Below are 23,401 nucleotides of genomic sequence, written 5' to 3' on the forward strand. Positions count from 1 at the left end.
GGGGATAACCAGCTCACCTTCTACAGCCAGCGGATCCTCTTCTTGGTCGAAATCGCTGCACACAACTATAGTGGTCCGGATAGCCATCTGAAGAGCCTCTCTTGTTTTTAAGGAGCGCACCATTTATTCACCATCGCTGCTGCCGGCTTCATCACTGTGTGGTGCAGACCCCTCCAGACGTCCTCCTTTGCCGCGAAGCTCCAGGAACCGATGGTCTGCAGGAAACTACCAGGAACAACTGCCGTGGCACCAGCCTCTTCATTGGATAAGGTACTGTGTTCTGCTTGAGGAGTTAGGGTGAACCCCTTTTCTTCATCTCCAAGGCTTGCCCTTGTCTTCCCTCCTTATAACTTTTGCTTCCTCTGTTGACAATATCTAAGTACTCCTGGCTACGTTGAATCGTGAACTGTCCGACTGTGTGATCCTGAACAACAGGAATCCGGTTCCACTTGACACTGGCTCCAGCCTATTGACTCTTGCATTTCTGTCCATGAGTGTTCTGATTCTGTCTGCCTTGACAAAGGTATTGCCTATGGTTTTTGCCCCCAACTCTCTCTGGGTATCTCAGGTGCTAAGTGTGTTTTGCCCCGGTAACATTTCTTGCCGCGGATACGCGTTTATTTAGTAAGACCGAACTGTCATTACTGTCAAAAAGTGATCGCAAGTGTATTCCCGGTGACGTCTTTTGGTTCACAACACCGGTCTGTTAAAACACAGGGTACTTACCTTGAGCTGTACTGTACAAAGTGAATTGGTTGGTTGTAGTGTATTTTACGTGTGGTTTTTAAATTAATATGTGTCTTGTTTATAACAAATGGTTTAAAAAATAAATGTACTTATATTTTTTACCTGCAACCTTGAGTCAGTGTTTGCTTGAGTCACAGTAATTGTGGTCCCTTTGTGTAATCTCTGCTACTGCTCATATACTCTTGAGATAAGCCTGGCTGCTCCGCTACTGCTACCAATTTAACATAGTAGTACAGGCTTGTACCAAAGGTAAAACTTGTATTGCCACCTGTAGTCTTAATTGTGTGTAGTGGTCCCTAAGGGCACTGCACAGGATTCTGCCTAACAATCCTCCTGTAGGATTACGTGCTCACTCTACTAGGGGCGTGGCTACCGCCACTGCTCTTCAGCGGGGTGTTCCTATTCAGAATATGTGTGAAGCAGCCACATGGGCTTCTTTACATACTTTTGTCAAACATTATGCCCTGGATTCAATCCACGGGCAAGATTTGGCCTTTGGTAAGGCGGTTCTTTATTCCGCCATTTGATTGGGTATTCTAAATTTCTAAATTCTTTTCCCACCTCCATAGTTTGGTACTGTTTTGGGAGTCTGTCATAGATGTGGAATACGTCGGAGGACACAATCCCCTCGAAGAACAAGTTACTTACCATATCAGGTAACGTTCTTTCGGGATGTTCCTCTGATGTATTCCACATCGCCCTCCCAACCTGCCCCTCCGGAGAATTTCCCTTGCGATTGCAGCTTACGTTTCCGCAAGGCTATCTGCAGTCATACTTGCAGGAGATTGGTGCCACACGTTCTGGGGAAAAAACTACAACTGAGGCTACGGGCATCGTGCGTCCTATATATAACATCCGGTGACATTGACCCTCGACGGAGGCCTTTGAGGGACAGCGGATCGACGCAGGACGCCCTCTGCCGAAAATTTTCCAAAGCAGCACAGCTGTGGACATTACTTGTCATAGATGTGGAATACGTCGGAGGAACATCCCATCCAAAGAATGTTAGCAGATATGGTAAGTAACTTGCTCTTCAAGCACACAAGCTGGTGTGCCTCTCCTTGGTTAATCCTAACCAGCCTTGAGAATGGTATCCAGGTGGCTTACAAGGTGATTGATCCCACCAACTCAAAGGAAGAAGTCTGTCGAGGTGAGTGTGGCAATTCGTACCTGCAGCAGGGCTTCACCGGGCAAACTAACGGTCCAGTGGTTGCAGCAGCCGTCCTCTTCCAGCTCGTCTTCGGTTCTTTTGTTCCAGTGGTCGACTCTGCTTTCCAGTCCACGAGACTCGCCCTTTAAACAGTTTTCTCCCTTTCATTTCAGCCTAGCTGTCACTCGCCCAGCAGGGCAGCTGTCCTTGCCGGACAGTCAGCCAGTTAATCACGGCAGAGTGCATTTGGATCTCCTAGGAGACTAAGCACAGGGAGTTTCGGGCACCTACCTCACTTCCTGCCCACCCCAGACACTGACGCCAGAGCGGTTTTCAGTCCTGAAGCCCGCCAAAGGCACAACCTGGTTTGGCGCGCAGAGAGAAACACTAGAAGGACCTTTCCAAAAAGAAAGGGTGAAAAAAGACGACTGGGCCCGTTTAAACAAAGGGGCTTAAGGCTCCATCTTGAAAAACATGGCTCCTGTGATTTTTAGCTACCGGTGATCGTGGTCTGGAAAAATCATGGTAGTTTGTTGTAAAACCACTGCCACCTGCCATTTCGATAGGAAAGGGTAGCATTTGACTGCTACCTGAGTTTCAAAACCCTGAGTATTTAAACCTGTGGGAAGTGTAAAAAAGACATCCCTGTGACACTACACAGAGGGTGCTGTGTAACACACATGAAAAGATGCCTATGGAGTTATCTAAAACTCCATAATCAAAGAAACAAACACAGAAAACAAATAGAAATAAAAAGTTCAAAGTCCCAAAGTTCAGCAAAAGAGCTGGGGGTCTCTAAGGTGGAGAGGAATTGGCACATTTATGAGAATTCTGCCTAACCCACGACTTTCAACACAGCACTCCACATGATAAGGGAACACTGCGCTGAGAGCCCTGCCTTCTCAACTTGGTAGTACCGCACTGGCAGCCCTCTGGGAGTACACAGCTCCCCCTCATTGGCCAATTTCCATGCCATGATGTGTTTTCCAAACCATTTCGGCTTGTATGGCCTGGATATTGGCCAATGGGGGGAGTGCAGATTTAACAAGGGGGGTCCTGGGAGTCCCTCTGCCAGACATTAGTCCTGGTTACGAGAGACTTACCCAGAGTCTTTAGCTCACTATCTTTCACAGAGAAGAAATATCCCAAACATATCAGTCTTTGTCCTGCCCTGGGGCAGTCCAGCACCGAAATGCGAGGCAATTCTCCTCTGAACAAGAGTACCAACAGAAACCCCAGACACGTGTTTCGGTCTGGTTGGACCTCATCAGTAGGGTGGATCTGTGCCTCTCTAAGAATAGTGAGCAAGGGGTCCACGTCTGGATTCCCCTAGTAACTTAGGGTGAGACCCAAAGTTACTTAAATATGCAGATTTAACAAGGGGGGTCCTGGGAGTCCCTCTGCCAGACATTAGTCCTGGTTACGAGAGACTTACCCAGAGTCTTTAGCTCACTATCTTTCACAGAGAAGAAATATCCCAAACATATCAGTCTTTGTCCTGCCCTGGGGCAGTCCAGCACCGAAATGCGAGGCAATTCTCCTCTGAACAAGAGTACCAACAGAAACCCCAGACACGTGTTTCGGTCTGGTTGGACCTCATCAGTAGGGTGGATCTGTGCCTCTCTAAGAATAGTGAGCAAGGGGTCCACGTCTGGATTCCCCTAGTAACTTAGGGTGAGACCCAAAGTTACTTAAATATGCAGATTTAACAAGGGGGGTCCTGGGAGTCCCTCTGCCATACATTAGTCCTGGTTACGAGAGACTTGCCCAGAGTCTTTAGCTCACTATCTTTCACAGAGAAGAAATATCCCAAACATATCAGTCTTTGTCCTGCCCTGGGGCAGTCCAGCACCGAAATGCGAGGCAATTCTCCTCTGAACAAGAGTACCAACAGAAACCCCAGACACGTGTTTCGGTCTGGTTGGACCTCATCAGTAGGGTGGATCTGTGCCTCTCTAAGAATAGTGAGCAAGGGGTCCACGTCTGGATTCCCCTAGTAACTTAGGGTGAGACCCAAAGTTACTTAAATATGCAGATTTAACAAGGGGGGTCCTGGGAGTCCCTCTGCCAGACATTAGTCCTGGTTACGAGAGACTTACCCAGAGTCTTTCGCTCACTATCTTTCACAGAGAAGAAATATCCCAAACATATCAGTCTTTGTCCTGCCCTGGGGCAGTCCAGCACCGAAATGCGAGGCAATTCTCCTCTGAACAAGAGTACCAACAGAAACCCCAGACACGTGTTTCGGTCTGGTTGGACCTCATCAGTAGGGTGGATCTGTGCCTCTCTAAGAATAGTGAGCAAGGGGTCCACGTCTGGATTCCCCTAGTAACTTAGGGTGAGACCCAAAGTTACTTAAATATGCAGATTTAACAAGGGGGGTCCTGGGAGTCCCTCTGCCAGACATTAGTCCTGGTTACGAGAGACTTACCCAGAGTCTTTAGCTCACTATCTTTCACAGAGAAGAAATATCCCAAACATATCAGTCTTTGTCCTGCCCTGGGGCAGTCCAGCACCGAAATGCGAGGCAATTCTCCTCTGAACAAGAGTACCAACAGAAACCCCAGACACGTGTTTCGGTCTGGTTGGACCTCATCAGTAGGGTGGATCTGTGCCTCTCTAAGAATAGTGAGCAAGGGGTCCACGTCTGGATTCCCCTAGTAACTTAGGGTGAGACCCAAAGTTACTTAAATATGCAGATTTAACAAGGGGGGTCCTGGGAGTCCCTCTGCCAGACATTAGTCCTGGTTACGAGAGACTTGCCCAGAGTCTTTAGCTCACTATCTTTCACAGAGAAGAAATATCCCAAACATATCAGTCTTTGTCCTGCCCTGGGGCAGTCCAGCACCGAAATGCGAGGCAATTCTCCTCTGAACAAGAGTACCAACAGAAACCCCAGACACGTGTTTCGGTCTGGTTGGACCTCATCAGTAGGGTGGATCTGTGCCTCTCTAAGAATAGTGAGCAAGGGGTCCACGTCTGGATTCCCCTAGTAACTTAGGGTGAGACCCAAAGTTACTTAAATATGCAGATTTAACAAGGGGGGTCCTGGGAGTCCCTCTGCCAGACATTAGTCCTGGTTACGAGAGACTTACCCAGAGTCTTTCGCTCACTATCTTTCACAGAGAAGAAATATCCCAAACATATCAGTCTTTGTCCTGCCCTGGGGCAGTCCAGCACCGAAATGCGAGGCAATTCTCCTCTGAACAAGAGTACCAACAGAAACCCCAGACACGTGTTTCGGTCTGGTTGGACCTCATCAGTAGGGTGGATCTGTGCCTCTCTAAACACGTGTCTGTGAAAAGATAGTGAGCTAAAGACTCTGGGTAAGTCTCTCGTAACCAGGACCTGTCTCCACCAGAGACCCTAGCACCACCCACACCAGGACAGTAATGAATGGCACCCTGCAGCCATTTGCAAATATTATAAATATCACTACCAATGGGTATCGTATTGTTGTACCAGCTAATGTAATTTATGCAAATATTGCCTCTATGCACACACACTCTGCTCACCTTGCTAGCAATGACCCTGGGCCTCGGCTCCCCAATATCAGAAATGCCTCTTTTATTGCAAACTGTAATGTAAATGTGTATGCATTACTGACACCTACAGCTATTAACTGTGTTGACCATGATACCTGCCTGGGGGCAGTGAAAGCCAGTAACTCCTCTAGCAGTTTGACCATCACTGTTAATGTTGGCATGTCTGCATCCTCCTATGCTAGTAATGTTTACAATGCCCATGCCCATACGACTACCACTCAGCCTATTATTTTGCATGCAATTGGTGCTAACAACATTGCAAACTCAGCTATTCCTGCCTCTGCACCCGCCTTAGCTGATGCTCCTGCTCGCTCCAAATTGGTCAATAAGAAAAGATCCTGTACCAAGAATCCTCCATTGAACTATGCCCTCATCATCGTCTGCTCCCTCCCTGCCCATGCCCTAGACATTAATGACCTACTTACCACACAAAACTTTGATGCATTAGCCATCTCTGAGACCTGCTCCAAGATGCCTCCGCCCCTGCCCTCTCGTTAACCCATCCCTACTGGCTATACAATCTATCTTTAAGACAGCCCCAAGGGGAAGATGAGGGGTGTGGGTAGCCCTCTTTGCTAAGGAATCCCTACCCTTCAGGCAATTTAACACCTCCGTCAAAGGGAACCGTGACATCCTCTCACTTAAATTGACCACATCTTCCACTTGCACCATCCACGTCATCCATCGCCGGCCGGTCCCCATGATCAGCTTCCAGGAGAATCTTCTCCATATCCTCACTGACCACAGCAAGCATTCCTCTAGAATTATCTTAATGGGTGACATGAACCTGGGCCTGAACGATCCCGAGGATTCACATGCAATATGTATCTCTAAAGCTCTTCAGACCTTAGGATTCAGGATCCACATTAACCACCCCACCCATTGCAAAGGTTGTGCCCTTGACTGGATTGCAGCCCTTAATTGCCCTATTACTATCAATTCTAACACCCCTTGCCCCTGCTCAGACGACCACGTGATCCACTTCTCCCATCCCCAACCCTAAAAGACCCAAACCTTTGACCGTTCCACTACCTCCAGCTCTAGCAAGCAGCTCTCGCAAGCTGACCCAAGAGCACCTACTACCCTTACTAGACCTCCCCCAATCTCAAACCTCCCCTCTCAAAAGACCCTAACGTCTTTGCTGAACTGTATGCCTCAACTCTTGCAAAGGCAGTGGACACAATTGCTCCTCTCCCGCCACACAGAGCAAAACCATTTACACACGCCAATTCTTGGTATACCCAGACCTTCTCAAACTCTGTAACAGAAAACGATTGGCCCAATCTACCTGACAAAAAAAAACCTCACAAGATTGGAATTCTCTAAGAAATCCAAAGCATATAAACTGGCGATTATCTGTGCCAAATTCACCTCCTTCATCTCTAGAATCACCAACACAATGTCTTACACTAGAGAGATCTTCTCCATATTGAGAGAACTCGAGACACCAGCCACCCCCTCAGACTCTCACTAAAGATGAAGCCTGGTGTACCAATATCCAAAATGCAATGCTTAACAAAATTGAAACGCTAAACAAAAAACAAAAAATCACTGCCAATCTACGTGACCTGACCACAGCCACAACTATTACTGTAAACCCACAGACCCTCGAAACGCCTCTGTTCCAGTTCAAAGAGATCATGCAAGGCTCCTTCATATCCCCCACACTCTATAATATAGTCACCAGACCGCTCTTCGACATCATGGGCATAGCTTACACCAATTACACTGACGATATTCAAGTCCTCCTCCCTCTCCCCGACAACTATGTAGAAGACTCAGACCCTTCCCCCACACAGCCTATTCCACTATCCATGCCTGAATGGCGACTAACTGCGTCTGCCTAAACAGTGACAATACAGAAATGTTGCTGGTTGCCCCCCCCCCCCCCCCCCCGGCAGTTTTAAAAAAGCTCAATAACAAATACGCAGCCTTCAACATTGACAACATCCAGATCCCCATCTCGTCCTCAGTGAAGACTTTGGGGGTTTACCTAGATGCCACTCTTGGTCCCGCCAGGTCAATTCCATAGCATCCTCAGCAGCCTACGCTACCAAACTATTGAATGCTGCCAAACCCTTCCTATACACTGACGGTTGCCTCACTATCGCCATGGCGGTGATAGGTTTGAGGTTGGATTACTGTAATGTCCTTTTTGCCGGTACTTCTGGGAAAAATGTACAGAAAAGCAGCTCACTGGCTTCTCATCAAAGAGCGCGTCCTATTCAAAACCTTGGCTATCGCCCATAAATGTCTGTCCAACATGGAGCCCCCGTATTTTTACCAAAAGAAATAGTGAGCCTGCTCATCCAGGCCCACCAGAACCCCCCTATGCTCATTGTCTCATACAACCCAAAGTGTTAGGGAGAATTCTCAAAAATCTGGTAATTCCTCTCTAACTTAGAGACCACAGGCACTTTTGCTGGACTCTAGGGCTTTTAAATTTTTAACCTGGAAAGAGCGAGAAACCCCCCCCTTTTTCCGACTCGCTCATGTATTTTAATGTCATTTGGACTGTTTCTTTTGGTTGTGGAGTCTGACAAACTCCATATGCATAATCTTTTTACATTCTGACATATTGCACCTTCAGTGCAGTGACACAGGGAAGTCTTTCAGATTTCCCAATGGTTTAAATACCTTCTCTTGGATGAACTGTTTCCAAGAGCATTGTAGTGAAATTGACTTTACTTACATTGTAACTTTCTAGTCCCAGCACACACTATCTTACAATAGGGTTCTGGAGGGGTTACTTAGTATCCCCTTTGTCTAGTTTCTCAGGTAACATTTTAATGTTACCCTTTCTACAATTAATGGCTGGTGGCAGTGGTTTACTTTTAACTACCATTGGGAGTTTTTACCGCGGGCTGTGTTCGCAGCTGCAGTAAAAGCACCCTTCGGTGCCATTTATGTCAAAGTGGTCCAGTCTTCTTTTTTCACCGTTTCTTGTTGGAAAGGTCCTTCTTGAGATTTACTGTGTGTTGAACCAGGTTTGGTCCCTTTGTTTGTTTTGTTTTTGCCTTTGGCGGGACTCGCAAGTGAATCCCGCCTCTGGCTCCAGGGGCAGGAAGTGAAGGAGGTGCCCGAAACTCCCTGTGCTTAATCCCCTTGGTTACAGGAATGCACCCAAAGGTGATTGGCCGGCTGGCTGTCCGGCAAGGACAGCCACCCTGCTGTGTGACCGACAGCTAGGCTGGAATGAATGGGAGAGAACTGCCTAAAAGGCGAGGTTTTTTGTCTTGGAAGGCAGTCGACCACTGGACGAAGGAATCCAAAGAAGAACTTGAAGAAGACGCCTGTTGCAACTCCTGGGTCGGTTGTTTGCCCGGTGAAGCCCTGCTGCTGTGCTGAAACTCCCAATTCGTCCCGACTAGAGAAGCCCTGCAAGGAGGACTTCTCCCCTTGAGTTGGTGGGACCAATCAACTCCAAAGTGAACTCGTCTGGACATCCTCTCGGAGTTGGCTGTACTTCCTTGATGCTGCAGGAACCGAAGTGCCAGGGAGAAGAACACCAGATTGGAGTGCATCACTTTTAAGTCGGACCAGAGCTGCTGGAAGATCCTCCGGACTACTAGTAAGCATACTGACCAAGCCGGAGCCACCTCAACAGAGTGCTGGACTCCAAATGCGAGGAAAGTCTAGAGTGGTATCCGAGAGTGCGTGAGGTTGCTATTTGCTGAGACGCGAGGTGCTGAAACCGCAAAGTACAGCTGAATACAAGTTTGTCCTTTTCTATCGCCGCCCGCCCGTTGTGTTGCAGCAGTCACCAGAAGTCCTTCCTCTTGTCCCCACGAATGAGGCACAGGAACAGAAACCAGCTGGAACCATTTCTTCTAACCAAAGGTACTGTACAGTCTAAGAACTTTCCTTGCTTCAAGGAAAGGGTTAACCTGCTCTGCATTGGGGGTTCAAAAGTATTTACCTGCTTCAGAATATTTGTATGATCCCTTGTTTTATTCTAAATAACCCTTTTCTTTGACATACTTCTAAGTATTGCTCTAAATGCAACAGTGATATATTAAAGTCCACAGTATCGTAGCTATTTAAGTCACCCGAGGGTGTAGGAAGTGCCTGTGTGCCATCCCAAATGGGGATTTGCTGATATAGAGAAACTGAGTGTATTTTGGAGTGTATTTGTGTTACTTTTATTTTGCCCCTTCTGAAGAAGGCTTATTCAAATTGACTGTTAAATTAATAATTGTTTAATCAAGAAACCTTGTGTGTAAAAGTTTTTCTGATGTTTGTTAATCTGCTTAGAATCACATGCTGTGCATAGTCTGACATCCAGTGGTCACTGCGGAGTATTGCATTTTGTTTTTCGTAGTCGAAAAGGAGACGTCGACAAAGTGTGTCTGTAACACTATCCCTATAGTGACGTGCAGTGTACCCACAATCTCTCACGCGTCGAGGTCCCTCAGATTGTTTTTTTCTGCCCAGATAATCGTCTCCTTTACGCGGAGCTCCTCGAAAGACATTGCAAAAACTTTATTCGACCTTTGCTCGTTCTTAACTTATATTATTAGTTACATCCCTCCTTCGGCGTCGTAGCTGTGAAGCTGTTCACCGCCGATCAAGATCTCCGACGTCGGTGCCTTCGACGGAGGAGGTTGTTCGGCAAACACGTGGCCTGGCCTCGACGGCCAAATACAGTAGGGAGCGTGGGGTCGTGGGACATTTGTTTCTCTTTGAGAATGCCTTTCCCTTTCCTCTCGCTTTCCTTTGGGGTTGTTGTCACATGCAATCGGTTCCTCAGCTATGGAGAGGACACCCTTTAGGTTTTGCCCGCGTTGCAAAGGCAAGTTTACCTGGAAAGACGAGCACAAACGGTCTAACCGTTGCTTGCCCCTCGACCACAAGGAAGACGGCTGTGCGGCTTGCCAGCTCCTTAAGCTGAACACTTTAAACGACCGCAGGGTGAAAAGGTGGGCAGTTTACGCCATGTCTAGGTCGGATTCATCACCCGCCGCTGCTGAAAGTGACGAGGAATGTGACAACCCGACGTCCGTTTCGGAAGTCGTAGACCTAAGGAGTGTTCACGCTGCTAGTCGTCTGTCCCCGGCCCCGACAAGCTCGGCTCACACCCTGCTTATGGGGATGAACACCCCGGCGACAAGGACGCACACAGAAAACACTCCCATAAACACACGACCCACGGTTCTTCCTCGTTGAAGACGGAGAGCATTAGCGCCAACGGAGACGCAGGTCCTACCGGCGGCCTCCTCAGACCGTAAGAGTCTTAAGCCCCCCTCGCAACCGCGACTAGTGACTGGGCTAACCCCAGATAAGGGCGCTATCACTAAACCGCCAGACGACGCGCACTGTCAGAGAGCGCCCGTCGGCGTAGAGCAAGCGACGCCTGTAACGTCGATGCCGGAGGTAGGCTCGACAGACAGTTTAGTTGTCGAGAGCCTGGCGTGGATTATTTCCACCAATAGCCAGAGCCGGGCGGCGAAAGAAACGTCGATCACCGCTCATAAGGCCCGGGAGACGCCGAAAAGGTTAGAAGCAAGGCAGGAACCGCCCCCTCCGTCGAGAGGGACTCCTAGCCTACCAGAAGGCTTTTCAGAAGGCGAGGGGAACCTTTCTTCGACGTTATGGGATAGGTCGAAGCGTATTCTAACGGAAGGCCCTCCCTTTTCCCCCCCCTGACCGCTCTGGGGTACCTCACGAGACCCTAGAGAGACTCCAGTTCTGTATGGACAAAATGGAGAGGTTTATGGAGACTTGGAACCTTCCAACACCCAAGAGATCAAGAGAGGGACCTCAGGAGGATCCCAGGGCCAAGTACCCTAGGCTGTTTGATTTCTCCCCCCCCCCCCCCCACCTCCCCCCCAGGATGTAGATTTATATGACCTCACTGGTGAGGACCCCCACTTTCTGGAGGAGGATGAATTCTTAAGCAATGAAGGGGAACAAAACCTAGAGGAGGAAGGTTTTGAAGACAACCCGGATATGACCCAGAAGAAGGTGCTTCACAGCCCTGGCAGTCCCAATCAGCGTTTTCAGACCCTGACGCCATAAACCTGCCCCCACCCAAAGACTCACCTATTAGGAATACGTCACCTATAGACGATCAACCTACCTTTAATGCACTACTACGCAAGGTTGCAGCGCATTTCGAGATCGAGACCGGGGAAACTTCTCCTGACATCGACTTTGTAGAAAAGATCATGAAGGAGAAACCCCCTGTCAGCCAAACCATTCCCCTTCTCGCCTCAGTAAAGAGACGAATGTATTCCTTCACTATCCACTCCCGCATTGATCAGAGGGGTCAACCCGAGGATAGAGAAATTTAGTCCTCCATCGGACCCGTTATACATCAGGGGCCACTCTGTACCAGACTCCTTAGTGGCGACAAATACTAGGAAGAGAGCAGGGGGTCCCGCTGTCAACTTGCGAGGCACCACCAGATAAAGAGGGTAAAAAATTGTATGCCCTGGGAAAAAGGATTACAGCCTCAGCTGCCTTTTCCGCAAGAATTGCCAACAACTCCTCTCTGCTGGCAAGTTATGCAGATGCACAATGGTGCAAACTACGTAAGGACATTGAGGAGGTACCGGAACCCCTATATACTCAGCTTCCAGCCACGGTGACTGAAGGGACCTTAGTCAACCAAAGCATCATTAAAAATACTCTGGATGCTGCAGAAGCAGCTGGCCGTTCCCTAGTCCATGGAATCCTTCTCAAACGCCATGTATGGCTGCGTAATTCAGGCTTTAAACCTGAAACGAAAGCATCTCTAATTAACAAACCTATAGAAGATGCAAACCTCTTTGGTAAGGAGGTGGATGAGGCACTAGAGACCGCAAAGAAGGAATTTGACACCATCAAAACCCTAGACCAAATTTCAAGGCCTCCCACCAAACGTGGTTATGGCAACAAACGTTTTTTTCGAGGCCAACGCCAGGAGCAACAACAGCAGCAGCAATACTCTGCAGGTAACTGGTCCTCTAACCAAGGCACTAGTGGACAATACAACCAAAGAGAACAACGTCGTGGCAAGGGAAGAGGTTGGGGTCCCACCCCTAGAGGTTCCCAAGCCACCAACACCAAATGACTCAAAGATTCGGGTCCCCTCCCATGCATCTCCGGTCGGGGGCCGGTTAACATCCTTTCTTCCAGCAAGGGAGGGTATATCATCAGACCGCTGGGTACTATCAACCATAGCCCGCGGTGGTTATATAGAATTCAACAGTTCCCCTACGTACAGACCCCCAAGGGGACGACGCATGTCGCCACAACACCTCGCCATCCTTCTTCAAGAAGTGGACCAACTACTAGAAAAAGGAGCTATAGAGGTCGTGCCTCTATCACAGGTAACGGAAGGTATTTATTCAGTGTACTTCCTTGTACCCAAAAAGGACTTAACCATGCGCCCTGTACTAGATCTGCGCCCAGCAAACAAATTTGTCAAACCTCAAAAGTTTGGTATGGTGACTCTACAGGAGGTAATCCCCCTGCTTTCACAGGGAGATTACATGACAACACTGGACATGAAAGATGCATACTTTCATATTTTAATGTTGCCAGCGCACAGGAAATACCTCCGGTTCATGATAGAGGGCAAACACTACCAGTTCAGAGTGCTACCCTTCGGCATAGCGTCAGCGCCGAGAGTATTCACGAAGGTACTGGCAGTGGCGGAGGCCCACCTGCGCAGGTTGTCCATCCCAGTATACCCTTACCTCGACGATCGGCTCATAACGGGATTCTTATGAAACAAGCTTCTCAAATACCCAAAAGACTGTAGACCTTTTGTTTCAACTGGGCTTCTCCATCAACGAGAAGAAGTCCAGTTTAGACCCCAGCCAGATCAAGCAAATCCTAGGGTCTCTAATTTGAACAAAGGACGGCCTCGTCTGCTGTTTCAAATCCCTCACTATGTGGCCGGTCGAGAGGTGACGGTACGCAAAGCAATGTGCTTACTAGGAATGATGGCGTCCTGTATTTATTTGGTACCTCACGCGCACCTGCGCCCAATGCAAGAGTGGCTCAACAGCCAGTAGTGTCAGGCCAGCGGACAATGGGACGATCTAGTGGTGGTCTCGCAGGCCTTGGTTCTCTCGCTACGGTGGTGGTCGAAGGAAAACCTGGTAATAGGGAAACCATTCGCCACCCCCGCAGTGGAAGCCACTCTAACCACAGACGCATCCCTCACAGGATGGGGGGCTCACCTATCCCATCAGACTGCTCAGAGTTTGGACTCTGAGCGTAGCATCCAAGCACATAAATTTACTGGAGCTACTAGCTGTGTTCAAGGCACTGAAAGCCTTCCAGGCACACCTGCAAGGGAAGACAGTGATGGTCCTCACGGACAGGACCACAGCCATGTACTACCTTAACAAGCACGGGGACATTCACTCTCCAAGACTGTCCAAGCTGTCCCAGAACATCTGGAAGTGGGCTCTCAAACACATGTTCCTACTGTCACAACATGTACCAGGGGAACTCAATCTGCTAGCAGACGAGCTCAGCAGAGACTTCCCTCTGCCCTCAGAGTACAAATGACGGTTACACAAAGACATCGTCTTCGACGTCTTCACAGAATGGGGATTCCCAGAAATAGATCTGTTCGCAACTCTGGAGAACTCCCAATGCCAAGATTACGCCTCCAGGTGCCCCCAGAACCAATCCAAGGGGAACGGTCCATCGATACCATGGTCAGGGAAATTTGTTTACGGTTTTCCTCCCGTCTCCCCTTCTCAACAAGATAGTGCACAAGATGCACCAGGAACAAATGACCATGATACTGGTGGCCCCTATGTGGGCCAGACAGCCTTGGTTCGCTCACTTGATGGATATGTCCCCATCTCCTCAAGTGAAGCTTCCCTGCCCGTGCAACATGCTGTCGCAGGACAAGGGCAGGACACTACATCCATGCCCTCAGACCATGAACTTAGCAGCCTGGCTCCTGAGATCATAGAAGATCTCAGGAAGGAGTGAAGAGGATCCACCCTCCCATAGCTAATCCCGCTCCCGGATGGGACCTAAATGTGGTACTAACCAGGCTCATGGGGTCTCCCTTTGAACCCATGCACAAAGCAACACTTAAAGACCTCACTCTTAAGACTGCTTTTCTAATAGCTATCCACTCCATTAGGAGAGTAAGTGAACTACAAGCGTTCTCTGTACTAGACCCCTTTGTAAGAGTTCACAAAGATAAGGTGGTTCTGCGCACACATCCTAGGTTTGCACCAAAATGTATCTCTAAATTCCATGTCAACCATTCTATAGAACTACCAACGTTCTTTCAAAATCCTTCAAACTTGGGTGAGAAGAGCCTGCATATACTGGATGTTCGCAGAGCCGTGATGTTTTATATGGAAAGAACTAGACCATTGAGAAAGACTAATCAGTTCTTTGTCTCGGTGGCAGCAGAAAGAGAAGGAGATGCAGTTTCAAAATCCACTATTTCTAGATGGATTGTACAATGCATCACTCTCTGTTACACTCTTGCCAAGAGAGAACTACCCTTCAAGCCAAGAGCACACTCCACTCGAGGCACCGGGGCTTCCATAGCTTTCATTGCAAATGTCCCGCTTGAGTCCATTTGCAAAGCGACAACCTGGAGTTCTGTTCACACCTTTACAAAACACTACTGTCTAGATGCCCACTCTAGATCTGATTCCCAGGTGGGACAAGCAGTATTAAGACATCTTTTTTCTACTGTTCCTTCTCACAACCCACCTCCAACTCCGGGTACTGCTCGCTAGTCCATGCACAGCATGTGATTCTAAGCAGATTAGCAAGCATCAGAAGACAATGCATTACTTACCGTAAAAGCATTTCTGATGGTTATATCTGCTTAGATTCACATGTGCATACCCTTCCTCCCCGCTCGGATGGAAGGAACATAGACTTTCTTCTATATCTCTCTTTTCTGTACGCACTCACGTCTAATAGGCTCCCTCAGGGCAGAAAAAATACAGAGGGACCTCGACTCGTGAGGGATTGTGGGTACACTGCACGTCACTACAGGGATAGTGTTACTTGTCGACGTCCCCTTTTCGACTACGAAAAACAAAATGCAATGCTCCGCAGTGACCACTGGATGTCGGACTATGCACAGCATGTGAATCTAAGCAGATACAACCATCATAAATGCTTTTACGGTAAGTAATGCATTGTCATTTGCATACTTGTCATTGTGAATATCTGTGTAACTCCACTACTGCTCACATTGACCCCTTTTGAGATAGGCCTGGCTGCCCAGTCACACTACCAACCTGTGTAGTACAGACTTATACCAAAGGTTGGGTTCCTATTGCCAGTAGGCCAAGGTTATTGTAGTGCACCCAAAGGGTACTACTCCAAATCTTGCCCAACAGGGGTGACTAAGAACCTGGCTGAAATGGGACTAGAAACCAACATAGTCACTGATACATCATTTTTATTGAAAGTAGTGTAAGATTTGTGCACTATAATATCAACACCCCAAAATCATGTGTGTTCGACATACCTGAGGCCAATGTTTAAACTCTGGCAGCACAAGGGATCCTGTGCTTTAGCAGGCTATATGGGAGAAAAACATTTTTTGAGTTTTGTGCTGTATCTATAAAGCGTCATTTATCAACTCTTTGTTACTGAAATATTGGTGTCCATTTTGCCTCTGCACAAGTTCAAGAGAATATTCCTACATCACCTGTGATAAGCTCGTTTTCCTGGAACTTAGGATATGCCCATCAGCAATCTGGTATCATTAGCTGCCCTGCACATTTGGGTTTGCTTTTGTATTAATATGACACTGTCCAGTGAAGTTTTAAATAAAATGTCAATGTAAGGGATTCTCAAAGTCCTCTGGCTAAACTATCAAATCTATTTTGCATTGCTGTAGATTCATTTTCCCATACATCTCTATTGCCAAATCTGTGCAAAAAAGATTGGGCCAGCCTGCAGTTTGTAATTTCTTCACGGCACATTCAGAACGCCATCCTTCTGAGGTAGATACATTGAGTACCATTGAAATTGAATAATAGCCGCTATTATTAAAGTGCGTAAAAGCCACATGAAATGGCATAACATTTTTTTTTATTTTTTAAAAAGGATATTCTTGTTTGGCAAAGTGACAATCTAGCAGTCTGAATCTTTCTTGCCAATAATAGTCGATCTATAGTCCTAATGGAGTATCACTGTGAATCGCCTGAAAGGACATTTTTTTCACAACATAAAGATTCCAAGTCTTTCCTCTTCAGTCATATGTACAAATGGATGGGGGTTGTTTAATATTCTGTTGTTTTGACTTAAGACTATTTTCTAATTAATTAAAGGTTTCTACTGACTAAGGCTCTAATATTTATGGCATATTGATTATTGGACATTCAAACAATCTGAAAAAGAAAGTGCTTAAAGCGCAGGTGTCATAGTTAATTCAAATGGTTCATATCGCTTTAAGCAATGCAACGGAAAAGAATATTAATACTGCTAACATATTGAAAACATTCTTACATAAGTTTGCAATAAAATCAAGCTCTAGGAATAATTCTGCTCAATGTTTGCTTTTAACAGATCAGAGACCGAGCTCCCCAATACGACATCAGGGAAGGAGTGAAGATTTGGAGCGTGAGGATAGACGCGAAGAACGAAGAGTAGATCGACTAGATGATAGGAGAGATGAGAGAACAAGAGAGCGAGAGCGGGAACGGGAAAGAGAAAAAGAACGTGAATCTGAGCGTGAACGGGTCCGTGAAAGAGAGAGAGAAAGGGACAAAGAACGGGAAAGAGAGCAAGAAAGAGAGCGTGAAAGGGAACGGGAAAGGGAGGAACGTGAGCGTGAGAAGGAGCGTGAGAAGGAGCGTGAGCGTGAGAAGGAGCGTGAGCGTGAGAAGGAGCGTGAGAAGGAGCGGGAGCGTGAGAAGGAGCGTGAGAAGGAGCGTGAAAAGGAAAAAGAGCGTGAAAGGGAGAAGGAGCGTGAAAGAGAGGAACGTGAGAAGGAGCGTGAAAGAGAGGAACGTGAGGAGCGTGAAAGAGAGGAACGTGAGAAGGAGCGTGAAAGAGAGGAACGTGAGAAGGAGCGTGAAAGAGAGAAGGAGCGTGAGAAGGAGCGCGAAAGAGAGAAGGAGCGTGAGAAGGAACGCGAAAGAGAAAAGGAGCGTGAGAAGGAGCGCGAAAGAGAGAAGGAGCGTGAAAGAGAAAAGGAACGCGAGAAGGAGCGAGAAAGAGAGAAGGAGCGTGAAAGGGAGAGAGAAAGAGAGAAGGAGCGAGAAAAGGCAAAAGAGCGGGAAAAAGAACGCCAAAGGGAATGGGATGAAAGGGAAAAAGAAAAAACAAAAGAAGATCGCAGAGACAAGAGAGAGGATACACGTGAAGAAAGAATTCCCAAAGATGGCCACGATGACAGAAAATCAAAGTAAGAAGGAATTTTGTGTTGATTTGCTCCAATATTGAAAAATATACAAACCTTTCAAGCACATTTTGTTCATTTGTTTGGAAGCCACTTGCAAAATATTTTACATGGAGTATTTTGTGATCAAGAATAGTACATTGAAACCTGATTGGTACAAGAAAGATTAAAAAATCACCATATTTTATGCAGGTGTTTCCCCTGTGATCGTACATTATTTGCAAGTGATTGTGTAAGAAATTATGCAATGTACATTGTCCAGTGTGGGAGCCTGGTTCTCATTTAGAACCGTACATTGATTAGGCTGCTTATTTGTTGTCAGGCAGTTCTACAGGGCAGTTTGAAATAGCTGTAGTTTAGTTTGTGCCGTTACCTACCCCTTCTCCATTTAGCTTGTACCTACATAGATGTAACAGAAATACTGGACGCTAACTGGAAGATTGACGCGCTTTGGAATTGGTTGTCTATTTTCTTTTTTTCGCCAAAAAAAAGATGGCTGTAAACCCTTGAATGCAGAGACTGGCCTCCTAGCCTACTAAAGTTGAACTGAATTTGGATTGCTTTCTGGGTAATGCGCTTCTCTTGGTTTAATTGTTAAAGCAAACTCTTATTCTTAACATTCTAAGATGTTTTATTAGGACCACATTCATTCTTTGTTAAGACACCCAATGGGAAACTAATTTGGCGAGTAATGGGACTAAACCCCATCAATAGCATGTCACTTCCAAGGTGGAGTAGAATTGTGCATAAACAAAAACAGATCTTGGAAGAATGTAATCAATAACAATCAGTAGCTGCTGAGGAAATTACTTGATATTCATTGAGAGCAAATTTGGTCTGAAGGCCATCTTCCATTCATCACATGCTTTTACTCACAACAGATGATGGTCTCAGCGGAGCTCCAGCTTATTAAAGGTGGTCACTCCCTGGATCTGAACAAAACAGAGGTGAGATGCGAAGGGTATTGATCTTTTATTTTTTATTCAATCCTCTATTTTACTGCCCTGCAATCTATACAAGCCCACAGTTAAGTCTTTTTTCAGGACAAAGACCAATGGTGAAGCAGCTGGGGAAGTAGAATGATAATCCCCTTTGCTATTTTTTCTTGAAGAATTTCCTTTAAAGCTCTTCGTCTGGGTATGAATCTGGCTAGAAAGAATCCATCTTGCAGTTAAAGACCTTCGCGACAGGAGCCCCTATCCCCATCCTCACTTCAATCTCATCGAAAACATCCTGAAAGTCCTAGTAAATTTCTGGTGGCTCTCCCATTACAGCTCCTATCGAATGGTTCCACAATCATATTTCAAAATTGAGGGGAGCTGGGAGCAGAACAAAAGGTGCAAGCCAACATTTTGGAGGAAATCCTATACCATGTGAATAAGGTGGATGTGGTTGCCCCTGTAATCAGCCCACCCATTCGCCTGAGACTTCTGATGCGATTACGTCGTCATTCCTGGATTCCCCTAGTGTGCTATGCAAAATAATAACGATGAGGACCACCAACTTGACCACCAACTACTTTTGGGGAACTACCGCTCCCAGGACTGCGTATCCCCACATAAGCAAAAAGGGAGAAAATCCAAAAGAGGTAAAATCTCCACGAAAATGAAATAAGACTTGCTAGGGCTTACTCCAGAAACGAACTCTCCACAAAACAAAGTAAATTGCAATGATTCAGCTGGTACAAATGTGAATAGCTATGAGGAAGTGGATAAATCCTAAGAACCTAAAGCGAATAACTGATCATTTCACTAAGTCAAATATGGCCTCTGTTGAACGACCTCTGCAAGTGGCCTCAATAGTGACTAAAGGCGTTCAAGGAAATATGAACCTACTTTTGAATATCTTTAATAAGCTGACATCAATGGAGTCAGCCATTACAAACTGAGGGTCAGCAGGACATTATCGGTCCTACTATTCCCCCTGATTATGACAAATTAAACCATGGGGAAACCGCTGTTCAAATTGGAGACACAAAGTTAGTATGCCCTCCAAATCGGCCAACCCAATAAATGTGCAAAGAGGACTTTGGGGCCAGTAGCACACACGCAATCCCAAGTGGAAACTGATAAGACTGCCTCGGAAACATTGTTGGCTAGCACTTATCAAAATTGGATTAATAAAAAGAAAAACAATGTGGAAAAAGGAATTGACTCAGGCTTATGCTGGAATGGCTACAGGTAGTTACTACGGACTACCTCGTTAATTAGAGGCAACTGATTAGGATAGCACCCTGCCTGGCACAAGTAATTCCCAACATATGCAAAAGAGTCATGACATAGATAGGGTAATGGAGAGTAGTGTGGAAAAGCAGGAAAAAAAATGTGTGAGGGCGTTCTGTGCAAATATTTAAAAGTATCATAAAAATTGAAAACTACAGAAGTGGAACCAAACTCGCAATCAAGAAACACTCCATACCGATTCCAGGAAAAGAACTGTCAGACTACTTTTATGGAGGTGCCCGAACCACAGGTACTGGAATTGATACTTGACTCTGGTGAAGAAAACGCCCAGCTCCTGGAGCAGGAAATAGAAAAAGAACAAACCATTCCCAAAAATGGGTCTGGTCCAAAGTCACCAACCCCCCCCTTTTTAAACCATTAAAACACATTTTTACCGAACTAAGTTCTTTACCATTGAAAAAATGCATTCAGTGGTTTTTTCGATGCATTTTTTTCAATGGTATGGTCTGTCGATGGTATGGATTCGATGCAATGACCGGATACCAAATATTTGTATAACATACCTGTACTGAGATTGGTGGATTCACATGATATTGATCTGGTAGAGTTCCTAGATGATTGAATTACTGATTTGGTGCTTATCCACCTACACTTGACTATAATATACAACCTAATTTTACAGGAAGTTGAAAAATTCCTCTTTGGGATAGGAATTAAAAATGTCCCTCTATCATGGGTTATTACATAATGGTGATCAAAAGAAAAACCTACCATATCGGGGAGGGGGCGTTTGGTCCACTAATAGCAGAGATCCGAAGGGCCCCATTTCCGGTCCAATAGCGAAATCAAGTTGTTGACACACATACGGTCATGGTTCTGGGGAAAACTGAAAACAGCCCAAGGAATTGGTCTTGGCTTTTAGGAACATTAAAAACTAAACAATGGCCAGTGAGAATGGTTAATGAGAATGAGTTACCCGACACCAGAAATTGCTAAGAAGCAAGACGACACGGAGCAACACAGGTTCGATCCCCGGGTCCGTGCTTGGAAACCTCTGGGTATTAAGCGCATTATAAATAACCTATCATATCTCTAGGGTAAATGAAATCACTGTTCTCTCATGGAACACCAGGGGTTTCTCCCATTTATTAGGGAATCAATATTAATACTTAGTTCCATGTACGCCCAACATAATTTTCCAAGAAATCTGGCCCCGTCAAACCCTGTTAATTGATGGCTATAGTGTTCTCAAGGAGAGGCCCAAGTCCGTCCTACCGGAGAAGACCAAAGGGGATTGGGGCTCGGACCATCCCCCTAAGGAGAAGGCCAAGCAGCAGAAGGCTCTAGCCCTGACGGTGAAGGCCCAGGTGCACCCGGCAAAGGCCCAGCCTTCTATCAAGGGGGTGGCAGTGTCTCTGGCCAAGGCCGCCGAGGCGGGCCCACAGGACGCAACCCCTAAGACCAGGGTGTCCCTTCGTCCCAGGAGGGAAGTTGCGTTCCGGCCCATAGAGAAAACCCCGGAGATGATGCCTATCATCTCCCCGGGACCTTCACCGCTGGAAGCAAAGAAGGGGGGTGGGGGGTGCGGTGGCCCTCCAGGGTACGGATACCATCCAGGAGGAGGGAAATGTAGGAAGCAGGCCCCACGACGAGCGCGACGACTAAGGTGCTGATGGCGAGGACACCGTGGAGGAAGAGCAGCAAGTCGACGATGGTCTGGGCACCCAGCCGGTGCCCCGGCGGCCTATTCCGCCTGCACCTCAGCTGCCACCACCACCTCAGGTACCTCCTAGAGACCTCTCAGTGGACATCCTTTCGGCACTGCATACACTGGTCTCGGCAATCCAGACAAGGATGCCTATTGCGCCGGCGGCCCCAGCGAATGCTGACTTCCCCCCCTTGCCCCCCCGCCCCCCCAGGCCACGGGGGGGGATCCCTCGGCCAAGAAGAGGAGGGTACACCCGCCAGATCCATGCCACCCTTTGCCCCGGTCACAGAGTTATTTGTGCAATTTCATGTACTACTCATTGATAGTTGTACGCAATTGTTGACACATTACACAGTTGGTGTTTCTGGTTCGGAATACAAATAGCCAACAGAAGATACTGTAATAGGCCCAGTTGTCTGAAGGGACCAAACTGTTATCAGGACGGAGTTGGTAGAACAACAGGTAGTTTGAGGTACCTTACTGATGTCGTCTCGTGAACTGAATTGAATAGAAGGAAACCGTTGTTGGTACTGGTGAAATTGGTGATGGATCCTGCTGTTGCTAGGATCTGGGATGGTTGGGGGGGGACCAGGGAGAGGAGAACTGGCTGCTGATGCTGCATTGAAATGAATCAATGAGCTATGAATGTAGATAGGATAGCAGGCCACCAACTTTCGACAGGACGTTCAGTCGAGGGTACTGGGCATGCCCTTCGTCAGGGAGAGTTTGTTCGGGAAGGCTGTGGTTGAGTCTCTCCAAGCCATAAAGACGGACACAGGGATGGCACATGCTTTGGCCACTCTTCAGCAACAGAAGCTGTCCTTTCGGACCTCTGGCAGCAAGTCCCAAAGATCTTCAAAGGAGTTCAGCGGGGGTTCCTCTACTTACCGCCAACCCTCCTGCTCTTCGGCCCAGGAGACCAACAGGGCCGCTCCAAGGCCTTTGGAGGAGGATGTCGTCACCAGGCTCCCCAAGCCAGCCCTTCAACGTCCAAGCAGGATTGACCAGGCCTTGGCATCGTGCCCCCACCCGTGCACCCCAGTGTGATGCCGGCTGGTGAACTTCGTCTGCGTGTGGAAGACCATCTCCACCAACCGTTGGGTGCTGGACGCTCTCGTCCATGGACACAACCTGGAATTTCAACTGCAGTGTCCCCGAATACCACCAGTGGCCCGGCAGGAAAACCACGTTCCTCAGCTGTTGCTGGAGGTGCGGGCCATGCTAAGGAATGGCGCGATAGAGCTCGTCCCAAAGAGGCTCCGGGGCTCAGGAGTGTGTACTCAAGGGACTTTCTTGTCAGAAAGAACACCGGGTGCTGGAGGCCCATTCTCGACCTTCGTCGACTAAACAAATATATCAAGTCCCAAAGATTCCGGATGGTTACTCTTCAGCACATGTTCGGACAGCTTGAAGAGGGGGACTTCCTGTTGTCGCTGGACTTGGAGGATGCATACTTCCACATCCCCATTCACAAGGGGCACAGCAAGTTCCTGCGTTTCGTAGTGCAAGTGAAGCATTACAAATTCAAGACCCTTCCCTTGGGGTTGAAGTCGGCGCAAATGGTCTTCACCAAGTACTTGGTGCCAGTGGCGGCGCAGCTGCAACTACGGGGGATTCACGTCTACCCTGATCTGGACGACTGGCTCAATCGGGCAAGCTCGAAAGAGATCGCTGTCGACCACACGGCGAAGACCGTGCGCCTACTGACGGATCTGGGATTCTCGGTAAACT

General features: G+C 47.4%; 1 protein-coding gene across 2 annotated transcripts in view; it reads left to right on the top strand.

The window, feature by feature from the left end:
- Positions 1-23,401, top strand: part of ZC3H13 (zinc finger CCCH-type containing 13) — a 1,331,719-nt gene that overhangs the window by 986,069 nt on the left and 322,249 nt on the right. For both annotated transcript variants that reach the window (XM_069639959.1, XM_069639960.1), the window contains exon 13: positions 16,945-17,785. In XM_069639959.1, coding sequence (XP_069496060.1) covers positions 16,945-17,785 — 841 coding nt within the window. The remainder of the gene's footprint in view (positions 1-16,944; positions 17,786-23,401) is intronic.

The sequence above is a fragment of the Ambystoma mexicanum genome, chromosome 7q (genome assembly GCF_040938575.1).
Source record: "Ambystoma mexicanum isolate Mex_15411 chromosome 7q, UKY_AmexF1_1, whole genome shotgun sequence".
Taxonomy (NCBI): Eukaryota; Metazoa; Chordata; class Amphibia; order Caudata; family Ambystomatidae; genus Ambystoma; species Ambystoma mexicanum.